The sequence below is a fragment of the Mustela nigripes genome, chromosome 2, assembly GCF_022355385.1.
Source record: "Mustela nigripes isolate SB6536 chromosome 2, MUSNIG.SB6536, whole genome shotgun sequence".
In the NCBI taxonomy this organism is placed as follows: domain Eukaryota; kingdom Metazoa; phylum Chordata; class Mammalia; order Carnivora; family Mustelidae; genus Mustela; species Mustela nigripes.
The window spans coordinates 20401417-20428032 of NC_081558.1; the positions used below are offsets into that span (position 1 = coordinate 20401417).

At 37.3% G+C, this 26616-nt stretch overlaps 1 protein-coding gene across 1 annotated transcript in view; it reads left to right on the forward strand.

Moving 5' to 3' along the window:
- LOC132010413 (dedicator of cytokinesis protein 3-like) overlaps positions 1 to 26616 on the forward strand; it is a 198089-nt gene that overhangs the window by 149305 nt on the left and 22168 nt on the right. The window contains exons 5-6 of the mRNA XM_059388283.1: positions 5047 to 5088; positions 5730 to 5884. Coding sequence (XP_059244266.1) covers positions 5047 to 5088; positions 5730 to 5884 — 197 coding nt within the window. The remainder of the gene's footprint in view (positions 1 to 5046; positions 5089 to 5729; positions 5885 to 26616) is intronic.

A 26616-nucleotide genomic window follows, 5' to 3' on the forward strand; every position in this document is an offset into this window, starting at 1 on the left:
TCTGTTTCCAGAATTGCTGTTCTTCTTCTCTTTGATCTGCCGATGGATTTTCAGGTGTTTGCAATCTTTAGATAAGCTATCTAGCTGATCTCTGGCTAGCTGAAGCAGTCTCAGCTTGCTACTTCTCCGCCATCTTGACTCCTCCCCCCAAAAATCAAACAATATTTATTTTTAAATATTTTATTTATTTGAGAGAGAAAGACAGAGATAACAATAGAGAGCACATGTTGGGAGAAGAGGGAAAAGCAGGCTCCCAGTTGAGCAGAGAGCCTGATGTGGGGCTCGATCCCAGGACCCTGAGATCATGACCTGAGCTGAAGGCAGATGGTCAACAGATGGAACCAGCCAGCTCTCCCTCAATAAACAATATTTAAAAGTTACAATCTTATAAATAAGGTGTTGTTGTTGTTGTTGTTGTTTGCATTCAAACACAACTTTTTCTTTTTTGGTCTGTTCTTTTTTTTTTTTTTCTTTTTATCTCTTTCCAGTGTTCAGAATTCATTGTTTATGCACCACACCCAGTTCTCCATGCAATACGTGCCCTCCATAATATCCACCACCTGGCTCCCCCAACCTACCACCCCTCTCCCTTCCAAAATCCTCAGTTTGTTTCTACAGTCTCTCATGGTTCGTCTCCCCCTCCGATTTCCCCCAACTCAATTCTCCTCTCCATGTCCCCATGGCCTCCATGTTAACCCATCTCCATAAGTTTTAACCAAAACTTGTGAGGTATTAGGAAAGTAGAAGGTATTAGGAAAGGGAAATGGATATAAACAGATGTTAAGATCCTCAGCTGCCATTATAAAAAGCAAATAGATAAATCTAAAACTGCATAAGAAGAAAGCAATATAAATGTGACATTTAGAAATACTTGATAAATTTTAGGAAAAAATTATAAAGAGTTGAAAGTACTTATCTCTAGGAAATAGTACAGGTTAAATATAGGACCAGTAATTTTATTGCAAGACTTTTAGCGTTATTTAACTTTTAATACTATGTGCTTATATTACTTTTAATACATTTAAATGTTAATTTTAAAAAGTTGACTTATCCAAAAGGCCAAATAAAGTTTCAAGCCCCTTTTTATTTTTTTCATTTCATGCTGATTTTTCTGTCTTTTATCCTATATATATTTGTTTTTAGATAGAAAGAACTGAATAAGGTGAAGAAAAAACAATTTGAAACCAACCTTTTGAAAGTCCACAAATTTATTGAAAACCACTTATTTTTATGTTAATTTGCATATGATAAATGCACAGTAAGTGTCTGAGTTAATTCTTAAAGTTATCAACAAGTTTCAGAGGAATAACCTTTTGGAGCCTTTTTGTATTAACACTTAAGTCTATTACTGGAGATTACAAAGACTCCATGTGAAACTTTATGATTTTAATACTCTTTGTCACTCATTTTACATGAAAACTTAATGAATAGAATTATACCTCAAGCTTACATTTAGAGCATGTTGTTTTTCCTAAAAAACAAAACAAAACAAAAAAACAAACAAAAAACCACCAACCAATCCCCTGTGCAAGTACTGAGTGGTAATAATTGATTAAAAAAAAAAACTCTTTAAATGCACAAATGGATTTCCTCTTCTATATGACAAGAATCAGAGGAAGCCTGTAACGCTCCTCAACTCTTTATTTTTTATTTATTTTCAGCATAACAGTATTCATTATTTTTGCACCATACCCAGTGCTCTATGCAATCCGTGCCCTCTCTAATACCCACCACCTGGTTCACCTGCTCCTCAACTCTTGCTTCTGCTTAATAACATGTTCAAATCCACTTTCAGCAACAGAGAATTAGTGCTACCCAAACTAGAAAGCATTTTGAATGGCAACAACAAAGCATTTATGTTAATTGTAATTAGCTATGCCTCTTTGGAGAATATAGACAACTTGAAGATTATATAAAAGCTTCTAATTTATGGAAAGATCTAACAGAGCACTCACATTATAACCTCCTGTTATGCTATTATTTTTCTTCATGAGCATGTGTTGGGAATAATGTTAGTCTGTTATCTTCTAGTGCTGATTAATATTTTTATTAGATCAATGTTTGTACTTCCATTTCTGGACTTAAATCAATTGATTGGATTATTTACTAACAATGAAGTATCATTTTATTAGTGATCCTGGCTTGATATATCTTATATTCCCTTGTAAGACCCACAACACTTAATGCAATTCTAAACATACATAGCAGGCAATTAAATGTGTTATTCAGGTGAATAGAATATCTAAAGTTGTAGGGTTTCTTTTTTCCATATTGTTAGACTTATGTAGATTGAATGAACCAGAGACTTAAAAGGGATGAAAATGCTTTTTGTGTAGGGGAAATTTGGCATTACTACAGTAAAGCAGTGTATACATTTTTAAAATTTTTTTAATGAGAAAGGAAAATTTATTCCAAATTTATTCCAAACATAAAGGACACAAAAGCAGTTGTAACAGAATATTTTGTTTAATTATCTGGTAATAAATGAGAAAACTTGGATAAAATAAACTTGGATAAAAAGATAAGTTACCAGTATTAACAGAAATACAGATTTAAAAGAAAGAAGTGTTAATATTGGGGCACCTGAGTGGCTCAGTCAGTTGGGCATCTGCCTTTTGCCCAGATCATGATCCAAGGGTCCTGGGATCAGGTCCCACATCGGGCTCCCTGCTTAGCAGGGAGCCTCCTTCTCCCTCTCCCTCTGCCTACTACTCTGCCTGCTGTGCTCTCTCTCTGTCAAATAAAAAGAATCTTTAAAAAAAAAAAAGAAGTATTAGTATTTGGTTGGCCAGACAGATAGACAGACAGAAATCTGGCCTGTCAAATATTTTATATATACTCACAAAGGTCTTTGAATACTATGAAGTTTATAACCAGGAGACAAATTACTGAATGATTAGGTAATCACATCTTTAGCTCTAATACATTTGGCCATATTTTTTTCCACAACGATTATATATACTCACACTAGCAATGTCCATGCAATTTTTAACTAATTTATATTTGATGTACATTGTAAATTGCCTGATGTACTTAGGATATAAAGATGATTAAGATAGGGTTTTTTGCTCCCTGGGAGGGCAGTCTCGAGTTGGGTAGCAAACATGGAGATAATACAGAGGAACGTATCAGCTAGCCAGCTGATGCTGCCTGGTAACAAGGAAGTGGTTTCTCCTTATAGTGCCATAAGAGACGTTCCAGAATACCAGTTTTGGTGCCTTTCTTTGGCCACCCATGCGGTGCACTTTTAAACTGGCTTGAAAGTTCTCCTCAAATTTGATGCTTCTGAAATCTAGAATGACATTTGTTATTGTCAAAAGGGATGTTTTATAATGAAATTAGCTGTAAACTCCTATATATAGTTATAATTGAACATTTATGTTTAAGATTGGTAGTTCATTTTTAAGAGTTAATCAGCAAATCTGCTTGAGAAGAATGACTTAATGCAACCCCTAAAAGTAAAATAAAACAATGGAAAGCATTTTAGGCCAGTAGGATATGGGTCGGTAAACTGTAGAAAACTTGATTTTTTTTTTTGAAAGCTTGATTTTTTAAAAGCTTTTTTGTATGTATACATTCTGTGTGATGATTTCCTGAGCTGGTGGAGGCCTATTTTATTATATTTAATATATATCATGGGAACAAATAGTCCTATGAATGAACATTAACAGTCAATAATAATTAACTAATATAGCTAAAAATACACATGAATATTTAATAATTAGCAAATACAACTAGTAAGATGCATTTAAATTAATATTTAATTGTATTCAGTTTTCCAAATACACACATTTAACCCTAAATAAAATTAAGGAGGGAATGTGATGTGATGAGCACTGTGTGTTATATGCAACTAGTAATCATTAAACCCTATCATGAAAACTAATGATGTACTATGTGTTGGCTAATTGAATTTAAATTAAAAAAAATTTACCTATTTTTCTACTGATGGACATTTACGTTATTTTTACTTTGGGGCTTTTACGAATAAAACTGTTATGAAAATTGGATACAAGAAAAAAAAGAAATGAAACCATTCTACTCAGCAGCCATCCTTCCTACCCATGTGATATAGACCAGCTCACCAAATGAGTGCTATTTCACACTTCTGAAGCCCAAAGGGAGCAGATAGAAACTCTCATTGTTGAGTTTACCAAGACTAGGGACTGCACTGTTGTGAACCCACAATTCTTCTTGGCCAGGGTTTTCTTCTAAATATGACTGACTTTTCTATAATAACTACTTCTAAAGAATATCAATAACAATAAAATAAGAATGATCAGCCACTTAAAATATGATAGGTTCCGTGGCAGGTTAATCTGCACAAAAGCCTGTGAGGTTAAATTCAGTACAAAACGTTATCCTTACTTTATAGATGAGCAAACACAAAGGTGAGTCAAGATTTAAAACCAAGTGTCCTGACTTCTGCACTTAGGTCCCAAATTAATGTATCATGCTGCTTTCCATTAAGTAATTTAAGCCTCACAATAACTCTGTGAGGAAGACAATAAAAGCTTTATGTCGAGTTTTATAGCTGAGGAAACTGTCTTTTGCAGAGACTAAGCAGTTTATCTGATTTCACGACTCATTTGTATGTTGCTAGGATTGGAATCTGCTTCTTCTAACATCAGCCAGCAGCAAAGGAACAGCATGTTTGGGTTTAAAGACTATACATCCTCCAGTGTAGAGAGCCTAAAGAAGCTGGATCTCAAGGCTTGGGATGTGGTAGAGGGTGTGGAGAGGACAGTGACAAAGCACAGATCCAGAGGGAGCACCTGTGACTTAGCTGGGGCTTTGAGCTGGTGAGGCTTGAGTTACAATCTAGGCTTGGCCACCTTCTTGCTGTATGAGCTTCAGCACATCACTTCCTTATACCCCACTTTAGTTGCTTCCATTAAATACAAATAGCATTGTTCTAAAAATGTTATCAGACTTAAGTGAGAACATATATATAAAAGACTGCAGAATGCCTCGCATATAGAGGGTGCTTCATAAAAGTTAGTTTCCTTCCCAGGTGAGTGAATTTTTCTTTCTTTCTTTCCACAGCACTTATCTAGCCGGCAGAGTGTCCAGCAAAGCACATCCCAGGTAAGCAACCTAACTAGGCCTCCGAGTCTTTTCCCTCGGCACTTGAAGTGGTCACAGCATGGGGATGCCAACAGGCAGTGATAACCACCACGGACATCTTGATTGTGTGATGCCTTTCATCTAAATAACCCTGACCTCCAAGCAGATTTGGCCAGTCTTCCCTCATTCCTCTGTGCAAATTTACATAAGCACAATTGAAATAACATAGACTAGGAGACTGAAATGAATCCGTCTGGGAGAAAGTAAAAGTGTCATTTAGAATGGTGTCTGTTACCATCTAACACTGTAAATCAAGTGCATCAGGGTGACATCTCCAAGTAATAACTTTGAATTTAAAAGTTCATGGAGAATTTAGAAGTTTGTGACCTGGTGAAGATATTAAGTTCACTCCTAAGTTGGAATTACCGTTCCCATAGCTCCTTCACTCAGTTTACTTCTCCCAGCTACATATTTGCCTGTCTCAAACCAAACATATGGACACAGCACTCCCCTACTAGCAGAGAAGACACCTTCTGTCTCTCTTACATGATCCCCTTTGATAGTAGAAGGAGAGTTAGTCATTTAGTTTTCATTTTATTTCTGGTCAGTATAGTAAGTAACTAAAATATTTACTGGGTTTTTTTTTTCACCTTTCTCTTTAGGTAGATACAATGCGCCCACGTCATGGGGAAACCTGTCGGATGCCAGTGCCACACCACTTCTTCCTCAGCCTGAAGAGTTTCACCTACAATACTATTGGGGAAGACACTGATGTCTTCTTTTCCTTATATGATATGAGAGAAGGCAAGCAGATCAGGTAAAAGTTACTAGAAATTGTGGTGAGGTGGAGATTATGGAAGGATGATATTACCTGGGTCCTAAGCGTCTCTGGCCTTCAGGGAAGATAGATGCACAGAGAAGGAAAAACAAGATAAAGTAACTTCTTACCTAGCTGGGAGTTTTGCCTCAAATCCCAGTGTACCTTAAAGTCACATGTGGCCTCTTTTTTATGCCTATTTCCACATGGAAGTTCAAATTCCAGTCTTGGCTGTCACCACCTCAGGAAAAGAAAAGGATGCATCTTTTCAGTGCCAGAGAAAATGCATAGGAGAAACACAGAACAAAGCAAATTCAACAGAGAGGCCCCGCTCTATAATGCAGGACGACCTGGGCCCTGCCTTGTTGTATGTGAAGGAGAGGGTTCACAGGGAAATAGGCTAATGATGTCCGCCTGTCTGAGAGCAGTCTCAGCCCTCAGTGCCTTTCCAGCCCTACAAAGGGGAGAGCTTCTTCTGGACAGAAAGGAAGGTCGGTCTGACGCCTTCATTCCTGTTTGTCCTGGGTTGGAAGAGAGGCCACAGAATGGGGCTCAGAGGTAGTAGACCATGTATCTTGGCAGAGCAATGAGGCCTTTAAACATGAACAACTGCGGGGTGGGGAGCAGTCAAGGAGACACTCTGGGCTTCACTTTCTCTACAAGCCAGCAGAGCTTTGATGGGGTGAGATGACAGTATAGCCAATTTTAGGGAGTCCAGAGAGTTCTCTGATTCTCTTCTACTTGGGGCAGAGAGAAAATAAATTTGGAGATACTTTTATATTGCCTAGAAGCTTCCTTTATTCAGAGTGCTTTACAGGTCTTTTATTTACTTATTTATTTTTACTTAAAATTTGAAAACAGCTGTTCCATTTTTCCAGTTGCATGGTATACATAGGAAAATTAAAAATGGAAGTTATAACAGTGCAAAAGAAAAGGAGTTAATTTGCATGCTCCACGGTACCTCTAATCTTGACCACATAGCCCTGAAAATTAAAGCAACTTGCTTCACTTTGGTGTAGAGCTAAAATGATACCCTCACTGTTGGGGTCATGTGGGTTTTCCTTGTCACTGCCATCCCCCAATATGTGGGTCTAGAAAGACTGTGGGAAAAGACAGCTGTGGCAGGGATGCTAGCTACAGGTGCTGGGCTGTGCGGATGCAGATTCTGGCTGCTATTTTTCCACTAGGCCTGAGGTTCATAAACTTTATTACTTACCTTTGTATGTGGAATAATCCTTTCTGAAGGCTGAATTTTTTGAGACAGTTCAGTAAGTGAAACAGATAAAATAGAAGTACTATACTGTTGGAGAGAAAAGGGAAATAATAGGAATCTCACTATGCGCCTTCCCCCACCCAGTACTGGGTGTAACCACTGAAAGTCCCTGGGTTGTGATATGAAAACCAGAGCACCCTTCTTTCTCATCTTTGAGTGCTAGTGACTGTGTCTTCTCTTTCCATGATCCCAGCACCTCCCACAGTACCTGTGCCCAGTACATGCTTTGTTAGGCTTACTGTACAGAGAAGATCCACGCCCAGCAGAAACACCCCTGCTTTGGTTTGTAATCCATGCAGGATCATCAGTGCATCAGTTGTTTTTTCACTTGGGCTTCTTGTGTATAATTGAGCCTCAAGAAACAATAAAACATTTTTAAAAGAAGAAACATAAAAAACATCTTTTTTCTTAGAGTTGCTGGAAATGTTTTGGTCATTTAAAAATCCCTAGATATTAGAGAACTATACCAGCTTCCCATTCATATAATAAACTTGTAGGGTCCTTAATTGAAAATACCATTTCTTTCTTTAGTTTTAAGAGTGGACTAATATACAGAATTTTAGATCTAGGCTTAATTGATAAGTGTTCCTCCTTCTTTCCATTAGCATTTGTGTAGTTTTATAAGCCCCCCGCCAAATTTTAGTTCATTGAACTGATGATACCAACTATGTTTTCCTAATGATTAGGTATTAAACTGGTGATATATTACTGCCTTGAAGTAGTTACCAGAAATCATGAAAGGCTAGGGATGTATTACATCCCTAACCGACTGTTGATACAGAGACTGTTGACACAGAGCAATCACTGTATCAAACCAAACAGTGCTAGTCTGGTGTTCAGTATTGCCAGGACGCTCTCACCTCTATGCCGGAGAACATGCGTGCGCAGAGGGAGCAGGCTAAAGAGAGGACCAGATGTTCCCGCACTCTTGAGTCTCATTGCTGATCCCACAGGCAAACCTAGAGAGGCTCCAGTGAATGACAGCCTGCAAACCCACATAGCACAACCTGATAGATGTTGACTGATGAGTAAGTATTAAACAATTTGCATGAAGGAAGAAGCGGCAGCTGAGAGGGCCTTGGTAGCTGTAACTTTCTGTGCCATTTTATCATTCTGTACAGAGTCATAAATATTTAGGCTTGAAATCTAAATCTCTGATTAAGACCTCTCCCCTGAGTTTCAGAGTCTTATTTCCTTTTTCCTACCAGACATGTGCCCTTGGATGTCCCTCAGACGTTTCTATCTCAGCATATCTAAACTCATTTCATTTTTTTTCTCACAAATATACTTCCTTCTATGCTCCTTAAATCAAGTGAAAGGCATTATCATTTGCCCAGAGATGCATGTCATAGATTTCAATGTCCTCTTAGCCTCCTCTCTCTATCTCCTTCCCTTCTCAATTAATCACTCTATCTTACTAACTTCTGTCTCCCAAATATCAGTCAGTTCACTCTCCCTGCACCACTCCTGTCATCACCCCAGATCCTTCACATTTCTCCCCAAATACAGACTCCCTGAATCTACTACCTTCCTACCCTGAGTTACTCTCCACAGCACCACCATACTTACCTTTTAAAAATGCAAACTCTTCACATCAGCTCCCACTTAACCTAAAGCCCTTGTAACTCAGTGTGACATAAAAGGCCCAGGATGATACAATTCTCTTTCTCGAACCTTATTTCCTGCATCTTGATGAGGCCGTTGTCTTTCCCTAAACATGCCTTGCTCTTTCATGCCCCATTACCCTTGCTGGCTTGGTAAACTCCTGTCCATTGAAACTCAACTGTATGAAACCTTCCTTAGTATTTATGAGTATAATCAGGCCCTGAGACTTCATTGTGCCCATGATAACACCCTGCACCTAGCTTTAGTCAATTACTAGATATTAAATTGTAATCATACACATGCATGTAGATTTCCCCCACTGGAATTGGAGCTTTCTTGTGTGTCTTTGTACCATCCCTCCCCACCTCCCACCGCCAGTGCTAAGCACAGAACTTTGGATATTGGAGCATTAAATAAATATTTATTGAGTGAATGAATGAAGAAGTGGTCAAATAACCAGTCCTGTGTGATCAAGAAAATTTTATTTAACTGAGCACGTTAGCAAGTATTTACTAAGAATTTCTAGTTTGTGGGCCCCTGTAATAACTGCTTGGGATTTAGAAGTTAAAAAGGACTGTCCCTCACCTTGAGGAAGTCTGAACAGGCATTACAGGATTTCTAGAAGGTGTGAAACATGTTTTCCTGATTTTAAGAACCCCAGTTAAATGGAAAAATTAGATTAGGGTATATGTCTTACCGACATGCAGCAACACTTTAAGCACAATAAGCAGTCAGGAAAAAACAAACAAAAAATACAACCCTTTAGACAGAAACTTTTTATTAACATGTAATGTATTATTTGCTTTAGGGGTACAGGTCTGTGAATCATCAGTCTTACACATTTTGCAGTACTCATTATAGCACATACCCTCCCCAGTGTCTATCACCCAGCCACTCTCTCCCTCTCTGCCCCACACCCCACTGACCCTCAGTTTGTTTCCTGAGATTAAGAGTCTCTTATGGTTTGTCTCCCTCCCTGTCACTTCTGGTCTCACTTTTTCCCTCCCTACCCCCAATGAACCCCTGCCCTACCTCTCAAATTCCTCATATTAGAGAGATCGTATAATTGTCTTTCTCTGATTGACTTATTTTGCTTAGCCTAATACCCTCTAGTTCCATCCACGTCATAGCAAACGGCAAGATTTTGGGGTTTTGATGGCTGCATAGTATTCCAGTGTGTGTGTGTGTGTGTGTGTGTGTGTGTGTGTGTGTAAAGAAGATGTGGTATATATACCAGATCTTCTTTATCCATTCATCTGTTGATGGACATCTAGGTTCTTTCCATAGTTTGGCTATTGTGGTTAGACAGAAACTTTTATGGAGTTTTTTTTTAAGCTTAAAAAAATGAGCAGTCTTGTCTACATCATTGGTTGTTTTATATTTTTTCCTAATCAATTACATTTTAGATCTTGCTTTATATTTAGGATTAAACTATATAGTTCAGGAAAGAAATATAGTCAGCTTTACCATGTAATAAACTGAGAGAGATTACTTTTCCTGTTATGGTGAGCTAGATCAGTTGTCACCAAGGTTGTGAATTTAATACTCAAAGAACTATTTTTTAAAAAGAAAAAAGAGGGGCACCTAGGTGGCTCAGCGGGTTAAAGCCTCTGCCTTTGGCTCAGGTCATGATCCCAGGGTCCTGGGATCGAGCTCCACATTGGGTTCTCTGCTCAGCAGGGAGTCTGCTTCCTCCTCTCTCTCTGCCTGCCTCTCTGCCTACTTGTGATCTTTGACTTTCAAAAAAATAAAAAAAGAAAAAGAAAAAAGAAGTCAGAGAAGAAGAGGATCTTTGAAAGACTGAGGAGCCAGGCTCTTGGAAAAAGGACTGTAGGAGAAAATGAAAGTAATTGAATTCAAGAGTGTCCAGGATTTAGATAAGGTACTAATTCATTTGTTCAACAGATATTTATTAAGCATCTACTAGCTATTGGGATAGAACCTAGGGATACTGAGGTGAGCAAAAGAAATATCTGCTTGTCTTCTTGGAGCTTATGATCTAGAAAAGAGACCATCTCTTTTCTACTAGAGAAATCACCAAACATGTGATTGCATGAATAAGTATGTAGTTTAAAAAGCCTGATAAGTGCTGTAAAGGGACATCATGCAGAGTGCTCTGAAAGCTCATGTAGATTGGAATGAGGGGAGGCTCTTAGGGCATCCATGTTGAGGCTTAAAGTATGAGCAAACAGAAAGAGTGGATAATGTGATGTAGGCAGAAGAAGGCCTAGATGCAGGGAAAAACTTGGTATATTCAGAAAACTGAATGGCAGTCAGTGTAGCTGGAATGTTGCAAGAGAAGGAAAGGAAATCTCAAGAGGAGATTGAAGAGATAGGCAGGGACCAGATTCTACAGGGCCTTGTAGCCATGAAAGGATTTTGGATTTTATTGGAAGTTCAAGAAGATACTCAAGCACAAAAAGTAGCAAAGGCAAAAGCATGAGTCAGACACAACAAAGATATCAATGTATGTATGCAGGAAATTATGAGGTTATTAGAACTGGGAAGAGGTTTGTACTGGCAGTAAACTCCAGGTCTTGAACCTGTTTCTTATGCATGTTTGCTCACAACCCCTTGAACAAAGAAAGAACTCAGTAAATGTCCAATCAGAAAATGTATTAAAGACAAGATTCAGTAGGTCTAGGGTAGCTCAGAAAACCCTGTACACTGATTTAGATTTGATGCATTAGATAACCCTTATGAATCCTTGAGCAGGGGGATGATGTGAATGACATGTTGAAGGTGATTATTTGAGATTATCACAGTGGTATTATAGAGGTTAAACTAGAAAATAGAGAAGTTAGAAGCTGTTGCAGACATGAAGCGGTAAAGCCCTAGGATAAGGACGCTAGTAGTAAGATTAGAGAAGATAGGACATCGTGTCCTATAAGATTTGGACCCATCTTCATTGCCTTTATAACCTAATTTCCTATCCTTCCCCCATTGATCAATCTAGTTCACAATGGCCTCCTTGCTATTCCCTGAAAATATAACATGTTTTTACTTTAGGCTTTTCTTCACATCTACTGTTTCCTGAATATTCTCATGGTGCTTGCAGCCTCACCTTCCTTGGGTTTTTACTCAAATATCACACTTTCGGGCTTTTCCTAGCCACCTTATCTAGAATTGAAACCACTAGGGGTGCCTCAGTGGCCCAACCCATCAAGAGTCTACCTTCAGCTCAGGTCATGATCTCAAGGTCCTGGAATAGGGCTCCCACACTGGGCTCCCTGCCCAGTGGAGAGTCTATTTCTCCCTCTCCCTCCCCTCACCCATTCATGTTTGCTCTCTCACTCTCTCTCTCTCTCAAAATAAATAAATAAAATTTTTAGAATTGAAATCATCATTACTACCATCTTCCACATACACATCCATATTCTCAGTGTCTCTTCCTTGCTTTATATTTTTCCTTAGCACTTAGCACCATCTAGCATACTAAATAGTTTACATATTTACCTTTTTGTCTGTGTTCCATCACTGGGCTGTAAGCACTATGAGAATAGAGTTTTTTAATCTTATTCACCAGCAAATCCCCTGAACCTAATAGAGTACTGGCATATGGAAGGTACTCAATAATTGTTTGCTGAAAGGATGAGTAGTCTACTAAATGTAACAATAAACTTACTTATTTCTCTTATCACTTTCTCTTTCTATTTCTAAAACCTATAACTCAGTGGTTTTTTTTTTGTTTTATTTTTGTGTTTGTTTTTATTTTTTACCTTGGTGACAAGGAAAAATGGTGCTATAATTATTGAAGCTAGCTGAGTGAAGAAAATAATGAGTTTGGTTTGGGCTATGTTGAGTTTGAAGTGATAGCCAAACAATCGATGGGCCATGTGATAGGAGCATCTGGGATGCAGGTGAGATGTCACAGATGGAGATGAGAATTTTACTGGGAATAGTTTCTGCATGCAGAAACAAAGCTATCTGAAAAAGTGAGAACATATGAGAAGAGCAAAGGGCAAAAGACAGGAACTGTTTCAATCATTAGAAAACAATTTATGTATATGTAACATGCACAATGTACTACTGCCAAGTAATTTAGGAATTCATTTAAGACTGGGAAAGTAAATGCCAGTAAAACAGAAGAAATAACTGAACACAGCCAGTAGCATCATAGTACTTGAATTCAAAAATATATTACAAAGCCATAGTAATCAAAACAGTATGGTACTGGCATAAAAACAGACATAATGACCAATGGAACAGAACAGAGAGCCCAGAAATAAACTTACCCATATATAGTCCACTGATCTATCTACCAAGATGCGTGATAGGGAAAGGATAATCTTTTCAATAAATGGTGTTGGGAAAACTGGATATCCACATGCAAAAGAATGAAATTTTTCACACAATTCACAAAAATTAACTCAAAATGGATTAAAGACTTAATATGTGAGACATTAAATCTTTAACTTCTATAAGAAAACACAGAGCAACAGCTTATTGACATTGACCTTGACAATGATATTTTGGATATGACACCAAAAACACAAGCTTTGTTGCAAAAAATAGACAAGTGAGATTATGTCAGACTGAAAATTTCATTCTGCACAGCAAAGGAAATAGGCAACAAAATGAAAAGGCAGCCTATGATATTGGAAAAAGTATTTTCAACCATATATCTGATAAAGTATTTTTTTAATTTTTAATTTTTGTATTTATTATAAACATATAATATATTTTTATCCCCAGGGGTACAGGTCTGTGAATCGCCAGGTTTACACACTTCACAGCACTCACCAAAGCACATACCCTCCCCAATGTCCATAACCCCACCCCCCTTCTCCCAACCCCCCCCCCCCAGCAACCCTCAGTTTGTTTTGTGAGATTAAGAGTCACTTATGGTTTGTCTCCCTCCCAATCCCATCTTGTTTCATTTATTCTTCTCCTACCCACTTAAGCCCCCATGTTGCACCACCACTTCCTCATATCAGGGAGATCATATGATAGTTGTATTTTTTTTAATATTTTATTTATTTATTTGACAGACAGAGATCACAAGTAGGCAGAGAGGCAGGCAGAGAGAGAGGGGGGAAGCAGGCTTCCCGCTGAGCAGAGAGCCTGATGTGGGGCCTTTGTGGGCAGCTGCCCAAACACTGCATAAACGTTTGTCAGCATAAGGCTACCTTCCTATGCCCTTCAGTTTTTCTGAGTACCTCCTGCATGTTCACATACCAACTGTTAACAAACCAGGTCATTGGCAAGTAACCCTTAAACCCCAAATAATGAAAAATAAATTATTTACATTTTCAGTTTGAGGTGCTAGAAGAAGAAAAAAAAAGTAAGCCTAAAGAAAACAGAAGGAAGAGAATAATAAAATAAAACTTAAAGTGTCAATAAAATAAAAACCGATTATCTGAAAAAAGAAACTTTTAAAAAAATAGACATACCTTCTTTGAAAAAATGCATCTTCAGGTCCTCTGCCCATTTTTAAACTGAATTACCTTTTGTGGTGTTGAGTCCTGTTAGTTCTTTATATATTTTGGATACTAATCCCTTGTCAGATATGTCACTTGCAAATATCTTCTCCCCTTCTGTAGGTTGTCTTTTTGTTTTGTTGATGGTTTCCTTTGCTGTACAAATGTTTTTTTGTTTTTCTGTAGTCCTAGCAGCTTAATTTGGTTTGGTTTCTCTTGCCTGAGGAGACATATCTAGAAAAATGTTTCTGTGGCTGATGTCAAAGAAAGTACTGTATGTTTTCTTCTAAGAGTTTTATGGTTTGTTGGTATGTTGCTGTTGATGAGAATGCAGGTTGGTATAGCCACTGTGGAAAACAGTATGGAGGTTCCTCAAAAAACTAAAAATACAATTACCATATAACCCAGTAATTCCACTACTGGATATTTGCCCAAAGAAAATGAAAACACTAATTTGAAAAGATATATGCATCCTCATGTTTATTGTAGAATTATTTGCATAGTCTAGATATGGAAACAACCCAGGCATTCATCAGTAGATGAATGGATGAAGAAGATGTGGTATATTCGATGGAATATTACTCAGACATTAAAAAGAATGAGATCTTGTCCCTTGCAAAAACACAAATAGACCTAGAGGATATAGTGCTAAGTGAAATAAGTCAGACAGAGAAAGACAGATAACACATAATTTTGCTCATATGTGGAATTTAAGAAACAAAACAAAGAGACAGAAAAAAAAAAAAAACTAGACTCCTAAATGCAGAGAACAGACTAGTGGTTGCCAGAAGGGAAGTGGGTAGGGGGAGGGGTAAAATAGATAAAGAGATAAAGGGGTGAAAAGTATACTTCATCTTGATGAGCACTGAATTGTTCAATCACTCAATGGTATACTGAATCATCCAGTGGTATACTGGAACTAATATAACACTATGTTAATTATCTTCATTAAAACAAATTTTACTAGATATACCAATACCAAGAGTAATTAAGAGAAAGACACAGATAAGGTATGCATACTAAAAATTTTATGGAACTCGTTTATTTAAATTTAGGTAAGGTTGACAAAGCATACAATTAACCACTTTAAAATGAACAGTTATGTGGCATTTACTACATTCACAATATTGTACAACCATCACCTCTGTCTAGTTCCAAACATTTTCATACCCCAAAAGGAAGCCCTGGATCTAATAAGCAGTTGTTCTTCATTTCCCTCCCCAGCCTACTCCTGCTAATAGCCTCTGGCAGCCACCAATCTGCATTCTATCTTTATAGATTTATATATTCTAGATATTTCACATAAATAGAATCATATATATACTATGCGACCTTTTGCACCTGATTTACTTCACTTAATAATGTCTTTAAAGTTCATTCATTTCGTAGCATATATCATCAGTACTTCATTTCTTTATATGGTTAATTAATATTCCATTGTATGGATATGCCACAGATTTTTTTTTGTTGTTGTTCATTCATTGTTGGATAGTTGCATTGTTTCTAGCTTTTGGCTATAGTGAATAGTACTACTGCAAGCCCATGTACATATGTATTTGTTTGATTGCCTGCCTTCTATTCTTTTAGGTATGTATCTAGAAGTGGAACTGCTGGGTCAGAGAGTATTTCTATGTTTAGCTTTTGAATAACTGCAAAACTGTTTCTCACAGAGACCTAACAATTTTACATTCCCAACAGCGATGTGTGAGGGCTCCAATTTCTCCACATCCACATCAATACTTGTTATTTTCCTTTTTAAAAAAATTCTAGCTATCCTACAGAGTGTGAATATGAATTAGTACCTCATTGTGGTTTGATTGCATTTTAATGGTAACTCATGATGTGAGCATCTTTTCATGTGTTTATTCACCATTTGTATATCTTCTTTGGAGAAATGTATATTCAAGTCCTTTGCCTATTTTTAGTTAGATTATTTGTCCCTTTTTTAGAAATTTAAAAAATACATACATTAACTGAAAATGTTGTTTTGTTTTGTTTCCAGTGTTTAAATTCCAGTTAGTTAACACATAGTATAATAATAGTCGAGGAGTAGAATTTAGTGATTCGTCACTTAAATACACCACCCAGTGCTCATCACAATAGTGCCCTCCTTTTTTTTTTTTAATTTCTTTTCAGCATAACAGAATTCATTGTTTATGCACTACACCCAGTGCTCCATGCCATACCTGCCCTCTATACAACAGTGCCCTCCTTAATGCCCATCACCCATTTACCTCATCCCCCACCTACCTCCCCTCCAGCAACCCTCAGTTTGTTCTCTATGATAAAGAGTCTATTTTATGTTTTGCCTCTCTTTCTCTGCCCCATGTTCATTTGTTTTGTTTCTTAAATTCCACATATGAATGAAATCATATATTTACCTTTCTCTGACTTACTCACTTAGAATAATACACTCTAGTTCTTTCTATGTAATTGCAGATGGCAAGATCCCATTCTTTTTGATGGCTGAGTAATATTCTATTGTATAGCTCTATCACAACTTTTTTTTTCCCACTTCTTTATCCATTTATCAATTGATGGATATTTGGGCTCTTTCTGCAATTTGACTATTGTTGATAATGCCACTATGAACAACTGAATTTTTTTTTATTTTTCTTTCCAGTGTAGTTAGCATACAGAGTTATATTAGTTTCAGGTGTACAGTATAGTGACTCAGCAATTCCATATGCTCATCGTGACACGTGCACTCTTTAATCCCATCACCTGTTTCACCTATCCCACCCACCTCTATAGTTAAGAGTGTGTTTCTTGGTTTGCCTCTCTCTTTTCCCTTTGCTCATCTGTTTGGTTTCTTATATTCCACATATGAGTGGAATCATGACATTTGTCTTTCTCTAACTTATTTCACTCAGCATTATACTCTCTAGCTCTATGTTGATGCAAGTGGCAAGATTTCATTCTTTTTTATGCCTGAATAATATTTTATTATATGTATATGTACCACATCTTCTTTATCCATTCACCTATTGATGGACACAGGGTTACTTCCATAATTTGCTTTGGTAAGTAATGCTGCAATAAACATAGGGAGCTTATAGTGTTTTCTTATTCTTAGAGTAAATACCCAGTAGTGTAATTACTGGATCATGGGATAATTCTAGTTTTAACTTTTTGAGGAACCTCCATATTGTCTTCCACAAGTGGCTGCACCAGTTTACATTCCCACCAACAGTGTACAGGGGTTCCTTTTTCTCCACATTCTCACCAGCACTTCTCATTTCTTGAGTTTTTTATTTTAGCCACTATAAAAGATATGAGGAGATAGCTCATTGTCATTTTGATTTGCATATCCCTGATGATGAGTGATGTTGAACATCTTTTCATATGCCTGTTGGCCATCTATATGTCTTCTTTGGAGAAATGTCTGTTCATGTCTTCTGCCCATTGTTTAATTGGATTATTTGGTTTGGGGGTGTTGAATTGTATAAGTTCTTTATATAACTTGAATACTAATCCTTTATCAGATATGTCATTTGCAAATACCTTCTCCCATTCCATAGGTTGTCTTTTAGTTTTGTTGTTCATTTATTTTGCAGTGCAGAAGCTTTTTATTTTGATAAAGTCCCAATAGTTATTTCTGCTTTTGTTCCCTTACCTTAAGAGACATATCTAGAAAGATGTTATGGCTGATGTCAGAGAAGTCACTGCCTTGGCTCTCTTGTAGGATTTTTATGGTTTCAGGTATCATCACATTTAAGTCCTTAAAGTCCTTAAGTGGATTAAGTCCTTAATTCATTTAGAGTTTATTTTTGTGTATGATGTAAGAAAATGGTCCGGTTTGATTCTTTTGCATGTAACTGTCTAATTTTCCCGACACCGTTTGTTTAAAGAGACTGTCTTTTCCCCATTGCATATTCTTGCCTTCTTTGTTGAAGATTAATTGACCATATAATTTTGGGTTTATTCGTGGATTTTCTATTCTGTTCCATTGACCTGTGTGTCTGTTTTTGTGCCAGTACCATATTGTCTTGATCACTACAGCTTTGTAATATAATTTAACATCTGAAATTGTGATGTCTCTAATTTTGTGTTTCTTTTTCGAGATTGCTGTTTGTCTTTTTGTTGAGTTGTAAGAGTTCTTTAGATTTCCTGGATACTAGACATTTATCAGATGTATGATTTGCAAATATGTTCTCCCATTCTGTAGATTGTCTGTACTTTCTTGATAACATCCTTTGATGCACAACAGTTTTTAGTTTTGATGAAGTCCACTTTATCTATTTTTTTCTCATGTTGCTTATGCCTTGGGAGTCATAGAATACATTTTAAAAATTGTATACATATACTATGAACTTGATACCAATAAGCTTGTGTTCATATATATAAGTATAATTTTTGTAATAGCAGATATCTTAAAGTAGTCTAAATATCCAAAGTAGAGAGATAACTAAATAAATAATAGTATAAACTTTGAAAAGATAGAGGTAAAAAGAAGTGAGAGAGGAACTGAATTGGTTTTCTTTTTTTTTTTTTTTTTTTTTTATTTGACAGAGAGAGAGAGACAGAGATCACAAGCAGGCAGAGAGGCAGGCAGAGGCAGAGAGAGAAGCAGGCTCCCCGCTGAGCAAGGAGCCCGATGTGGGGCTCGATCCCAGGACCCTGATCATGACCTGAGCTGAAGGCAGCGGCTTAACCCACTGAGCCACCCAGGCGCCCCCTGAATTGGTTTTCAATTGTTGCACAACATATTACAGCAAATTCTATGGATTAAAAATATACCATTTTTTAGTTCACAGTTATGTAAGTTAGAAGTCTGCCAAGACATGACTAGGCTCTCCGCTCATGTTACCACAAAGCTGAAGTCAAAGTGTCAACTGTGCTGCGTTCTAGTCTGAAAGCTCTAGGGGGAATATGCTTCCAAGCTCTTTGGATGTGGTTGGCAGGATTCAGTTTCTTACCGTTATAGGATTGAAGTTCCCATTTCCTTGCTGGCTTTCAGCTGGGAGCTGCTCTCAGCAGCTAAAGATCACCTGCTTTCCTTACTATGTAGACCCCTTCATCTTTAGGTTATCAGCATTGTAGTGAATCCTTTCCACTCTTTGAACCTCTGACTTTGTTTTCTGTAACTAGCAGAAAATTCTGCAGTTATAAAATGTTCATGGCACTGGGTCATACTCACCCAGACACTCTCCCTATCTTATGTTCAATTGTGGCATATAACCTAATCATGGGAGTAAATGCTACCATATTTACAGTTACAGGAATTATGAAACCCCAGGATTGGTGAGGAAATGTGGGGGATCATATTAGAATCTGCCTATAGCAGGGATTATGTCTACATAAGCATATTCTATATATTATAAAAATTAAATAAATATTGTTCAGTGAAAACAGCGAGTTTACAGTTATTTAGTATGTGTTTAGTATGACATTTGTGGAGATAAACTATGTATGTCTATATACATAGAGTGTATATTATAATCGGCAGTAATTTGTTAAAAGACTAAAATTTCTAAAAAGAATTATTGAGCAGACAGACATTTAAAGTTTTGGTAGTGACACTTTCTTAAACTGGCTGGCAACTTAAGAGAGACAATTACAGGGGCACCTGGGTGGCTCAGTGGGTTAAGCCTCTGCCTTTGGCTCAGGTCATGATCTCAGGGTCCTGGGATTGAGCCCCGCATCCTGCTCAGCAGGGAGCCTGCTTCCCCCCTCTCTCTGCCTGCCTCTCTGCCTACTTGTGATTTCTCTGTCAAATAAATAAATAAAATCTTTTAAAAAGAGAAAGATAATTGTAGCAAGTTATAACAAATACTGACTTTGCTATATGAGTAGATAAATAGACCACAATGTTTCATTTATGCTTCTCCCCTTCTTCAAATGGCCAGCTTCAGATTTCAGTGTCAAACATCTGCTTTGCTGTTGAGTGATAATGAGGTAATAGAAGAACAAAGCCTTAAGAGGCCAGAATTTAAAATGTCCTTTGTCTTTTTTCCCTAATATCATGGATTCCCCTATAAAAGGAATGCGTTGCTGTAGTTACATTTTTTTTCTGTATACACATCTATTAAGATCGTTAACCATTATCTTAATCTATTTAATAATTACCACATAATTACCTCCTTTAAAAAATTACAAATAATTTTCTTTTAGAATAAAATTTGTGTTATCGTTTGTATTTGGTTCTGTATGGATTCACTTATTCTATTATATGAATTTCCTTTTTCACACAAGGAGTTATTATTGTGTAACTAACTTATTTTCTGTGTACCTCTGCTGTGCCTGTTAATATGCCTGGTTCTCTTGCGGGCCCTTTACCAATTTAGCGAAGTGCTCTGAAGTCTCAGGGTACCAATGATTGATTTTATCACTCAACTGGCTTTCCCTAAAGAGTCCTCTTTATGCCAGGTCTTTCTGCTAGGCCTTGGGAGCACAAACTTGCCCTCAAAAACTTAATCTTTCTTGATTATCACATGAAAACACTTATGTTAGCTATCCTCTCATGGCTGCTGTGCACAGCAAGCTAAAATGCTTCATTTCTTATTCTCGTGGAGTTTATTCAGCATTCAAAATACCCTTGCATAGAATTAACTTTTTCTTGAAAATCAGCTGCTTCTGTAGTTGAAGTACAGAACTCTCCTTGAGAGTCCAGCATTCTACCCAAATGAGATAATTTGCCTCTGTGAAAATCTCAGATGCTCTGGAGATGAATTTTCTTTTAAAATGATGTGTGAGAATTTTGTTTATTAAATCAAACAGTTTTGCTTCTCTCTGCGAAAAAAGTCCTGTCTTTACAATGCAACTGGATCTTACTGGCAAGAGCTCAGGCAGCCAGTGAGAGACATGCAGTTCAGTCTTAGTCCTGTCACTTAGGGCCCCATGGTATAGTCTAGTCTGTCTTAACTTGGTCTGGGACATAGCCTCCAGCTCACTATGCAACATTCCCTCCAAAGATTTTCCGTGTGTCCCAGCAGGTATAAGAGAAGCTAGTCCCCTGGCTCAGGTGACTGACAACATCACTTTCCTTTCCTACTCTGCTCTCTAGTCTGTCATTGTCAGACGAGATCGGGCGCGTTCAGGGTGGTATGGCCGTAGACTAGTCTGTCATTGTCAATACGCATATCTTCCTTGGAAATTACAGAGATTTATGGAAATTAAAAATTAGCTCACTCTCTATCATACAAAGAAAGCCAGGAATCTGTGTCCTATGGATGGAGAAACTTACACACAAATATTTAAGTGAATTTACATATAATTCAATTATCTTGTAAGTTTTTTCATTAATATATTTTCTTATATAACACAAAGCTGAAAATACAGAATGAATGCAAATATGGTTTAAACCAAAAATATTCCATTCCAGTGGCCAAACCACCCAACATGCTTTCAAATATATGCCCAAGGCATCGGGTCCTGTTCAGAAACATTAAAGTGAAAATCTGCTAAGGGGTAGGCAAAGTGAAACTTTCACTTTAGGTACATACTTTGGTCTATAATCTATATCTCTTTTCATCTGAGAATAAGATCAGAAGTTACCAAAGGTTATTATGCTCTGAGTCTAGATATCAGGCTAAAGAAAATTTTTAGTCCAGGGTCCTATAGAGTTTAGGTGAAAACAGTAAAAGAAATAGTCAATTTCTTTAAGAAGGTCTTTGTTTAGAAGAAATTTGCCTTCTGCTCTGTCTAGACCATAGTGCACAGTGCAATGTAGAAAAGAATGACTAATTTTTCTGACCTAAGTTCACAAAAAATCCTCTGCTTGTGGAGAATTAAGGGGTATCAGAGGTAGAAGTTATAGTAGATTGGTATAATCATTTATTTATGAATCAGACATCTATTTTGCACTGACTATGTACTCTCATTGTTATAGTCTCTAGAGATATGGCAGCAAATAGAACACACAAAAATTCCTGCTCTCATGAAGCTTACATTCTGGTGGTGAGAGTGAGTGTGTGTGTGTGTGTGTATGTGTGTGATTGCATAGTATATTTGGAGGGATAAATGTTATCAAATATAAAAAGTAACTATAAGAGAGAATTTGCTATCTTGAATAAAGTAGTCAGCATAGGACTTACTGAGAATGTAAATATACCATGGGGCTATCTTCCAGGAGAAAGACCCCTTGTCTACCATCCTCACATCAGTGAATCTCAAAATGACATCCAGGGGCACCTGGTGGCTCAGTAGGTTGAGTGTCTGCCTTCAGCATAAGTCATAAACTCAGGGTTCTAGGATTGAGCCCTACATCAGGCTCCCTACTCAGCAGGGAGTCTGTTTCTCCCTCTCCCTCTGTCTCCCCCTCCCTCCCCACTCATGTTGTCTCTCTCTCTTTCAAATAAATAAATAAATAAAACCTTTAAGGAAAAAAATTTTCTTATAAAAAAAAAAAAGACTTCCAGATTAATAAGGTGGAGCCAAGGGATGAAATAGTAACTAGCTTCCTCACCCTTGGTCATTTAAGGATAAATAAGTAAACTCGATAGATAGATAAGAAATGAGGGTGGGTTGGATTTGGGTTGTTGTCTTTTAAAGGTAGAACTGTGCTGGTTTCATTTCTGGAATGATGGAGTGAGCTCCTAACTGACTAGCCCTCCCACAATCTCCTGTTAACACTGGCTAAGAACCAAAAAACAATCACCTTAACATTCCGCAGAATGAACAAAAGCAGGAAGATATTGGAGGGGAGTAAAAACTTAGAGAAAGGAACCAACACATGGTGAATTTCCTACTTTTATGGTATTGGTCTGAGTATAGTCTTAGAACATCATGGGGTAGGGGCACCTGGGTAGCTCAGTGGGTTAAAGCCTCTGCCTTGGGTTCAGGTCATGATCCCAGGGTCCTGGGATGAGCCCCACATCGGGCTCTTTGCTCCCCAGGGAGCCTGCTTCCTCCTCTCTCTCTGTCTGCCTGCCTCTCTGACTACTTATGATCTCTGTCTGTCAAATAAATAAATAATAAAATCTTAAAAAAAAAAAAAGCATCATGGGGTAGCTAAAACTCTAACAGAGTTGTGTTTTTAGCCTGAGGAAACAAGAGATGGAGCCTGGGGCAAGCATGACCACTGCAAGGAGTCTTGGAGAGGAGAGAATAGGAGATGGACAATCCCAAATTCTATATATGAACTCTGCCCATGTCAGCAGATGATCCCTGAATTACAAATAGGCAAAGCAAACTCATGGTAGCTTGCAATTTAAGGCTAAAAGAAACTGAGATTTGACCTCCATAAATCACAGGAGAAATATTACAGATTAAGTCTAATCGATTAATTTCTATTAAAAAGAAAAATACTAACTAACCCTCTAAAGAAGACTATTAAAGAATTAAGCATCTATAGCATAACAATTGTAATGTCCAGGATACAGTCCAAAATTTTGGGACATACAAAGAATCAAGAAGGTGTAACCCATGCTCGGGCGAAAAGGCAGTCAACAGAAGCCAATCCTCAGATAACTCAGATGTAATTATCAGACAGGCCTTTTAAAATAGCTGTTATAACATGTACAATGAGTGAATAAATAGTAAATATCTCAACAGAAAAATACAAAATTCTTTTTAAATAACCAAATGGAAATTTTAAAACTGAAAAATACAATATCTATATTAAGAATATCTGTAATAGGGGCGCCTGGGTGGCTCAGTGGGTTAAACCGCTGCTTTCGGCTCAGGTCATGATCTCAGGGTCCTGGGATCGAGTCCCGCATCAGGCTCTCTGCTCAGCAGGGAGCCTGCTTCCTCCTCTCTCTCTCTGCCTGCCTCTCTGCCTGCCTCTCTGCCTACTTGTGATCTCTCTCTGTCAAATAAATAAATAAAATCTTAAAAAAAAAAAGAATATCTGTAATAAAAATATCTCTGGATGAGGTTAATTGGAAAGAGATCATAGCAGAGAGAATCAGTGAATTAAATACCAATATGAATTGTCCAGTATAAAGAAGAAAGAAAAATATTGACACAAAACAAAATAAACAACAAAACCTTAAGTTGATCATTTCAAAAGGCTCACACTGGAATTTCAGAAAGAGAAGAGAAAAAATAAATGGGTCAGAAAAAACATTTGAAGAAATAATGGCAAATAATTTCACCAAATTTTGTGAAAGACATAAATTTACAGATTTAAGAAGCCTATCAAACACCAAACAGGATAAATGACACATCATTGTCTAACTACTTAACACCAGTGAAAAAGAAAATCTTAAAAGCTACTGGTAAAAAATGACACATTGACACATTACATACAGGGAAACAATTCAAGTGATCATGGGCTTTTTATCAGAAACTATAGAGACCAGAATACAGTAGGAAAGCATCTTTAAAGTGTTGAAGAATAAACACAAAATTATATATCTAATGGAAAGTGTCCTTCAAGAATGAAGACAAAATAAAAATATTTTCAGATAAAGGAAAACTAAGAGAATATGTTACCAGCAGAATTGCACTTCAAGATATGCTAACTTAAGTTCTTCAGGCTAAAAGGCTAAAAGAAGGAATTGGAAGAAAACTCACATTTTCAGGAATGATTGAAGAGCCATGGAAGTGGTAGATATGGGAGTAAATATAAAAGTCTATTTATCCTCTTAACTTTAAAAAAATTAAATATATAAGGCAAAAATAACATCTTAAAGGTGTTATAATGTGTGTACATGTAGTGCATAGCAGAAAGTATGGTGGGGAGTGGTAATTTAACCTCTAAAGTTAAAAATTTTCTACCTTTAATGTAATATGGGAAAATATGAACTCTAAATTTGCCATAAATAGTTAAGGATATATAAAATAATGCAAAGAAGTATAACTAAAAAGGCCATAAATAAATTAAATGGAATTCTAAAATATTCCCAATAATGGGAGATTCCTAGAACTGTTTTGGTCTTTAGTTTTTTCACATTCTAAACTATGTGTTCTTGGTGTCTTAAGAGCTAATTCCACATTAAGGGAGTATGATTTCAGGTATCATGCAAAATGGTAAAGAGTTGCCTGTGTGGCTAAGTATAATTAGTCTTTCTTAGAAAATTGCTAGATTGTAGAGGTCAAAATCATCAAGACACTAAATAAAACATAACAGGGTAGAAGGAAAATCCTTTGTGAATAAAGTGGCAATAACTTTTGAACAAGTTTTTCCACTTCAATTGAAAACTAGAAAATTGCCATGATATATTTTTATCCCCAGGGGTACAGGTCTGTGAATCACCAGGTTTACACACTTCACAGCACTCACCAAAGCACATACCCTCCCCAATGTCCATAATCCCACCCCCTTCTCCCAAACCCCCTCCCCCCAGCAACCCTCAGTTTGTTTTGTGAGATTAAGTGTCACTTATGGTTTGTCTCCCTCCCAATCCCATCTTGTTTCATTGATTCTTCTCCTACCCACTTAAGCCCCCATGTTGCATCACCACTTCTTTTTTAAAGTATTATATGTACTGACCAAAAATGTTACAGAGCCTGCAGTGAACTGGCAACATTTATCAAAAGAACTAATGACTTGTTATAAACTCTCAAGATGGCCTTCCAGCATTAAGTCTACAGTTGCAAAAATGACTTTGTGTAGAATCTAGAGGAATTTAGATAAAAGACATTCTCTCCTTTCCCTCACTTATACTCTTGCTTCAAGGCCAAAGTCACAGGTAGAGTGATTCAGCCAGGTTAGTCACTCCCACTTCTGTCCCAGCATCTACTTGGCTACACACCTTGGCCTGCTCATTCCCACCAGTTGCTAGTCAACAAAAAACAGTTCTCAAAGGATCTACTGTTCCATACTGATCCAATAGATCATTTAAATAACTTCTGTAGTCTTCTCAAGTACAGCTACTACAGATCACAATCTGTTAGAACCAATAGAAAGCATCTGCCAGAGATGTCAGAGCCCAGGTTGGGATATCCACTGATAACCAGTAAGGGCTTTGTTGAAGAAGAAAAAAATTACTCAGACACTTGTTAAAGACAGTAAGGCAGACTTTCAGGACCATTGTGATGGGTGTAGGGACCATTGCAATAGAATTTAGCCTTAGAGGAGAGAGATTGGGCTCACCTATGATTATAACAAGGAAAAATGAAATTTATAGCCAAAGAGCAGATTTGGGAATCAGTGGATATTTTAAATTACATTGAGACACAAAAACCATTGAATTTGGAGATTGCCAGGGGAGGTTTTAAATGATGTGTTTTAACCATTGGATAAGAAGAAACAGTTGATTGAGGAGTGAATGCACAGTGCAGAAATGTAGAGACAGGGATGAGGATGCTCAAAATGTTCGGTAGGAAAGAGCACAAGAGCTGAAGGGGCTTTTAGAAGGGAGCATGACGATAGGAAGAAGAGATAGTGCCACGAGGCATGGTCCCACAGGGATTGGGGAAGAGGAATGGACGTGCCTAGAATCACAAAAAGTTGGATTAGACTATGATAAATTTGGAAGACATCCATGTCCAATGAATTTTGTTTTCCAGTGAGGCTTAAGGAAAAATGTGACAGTTTGGATCAG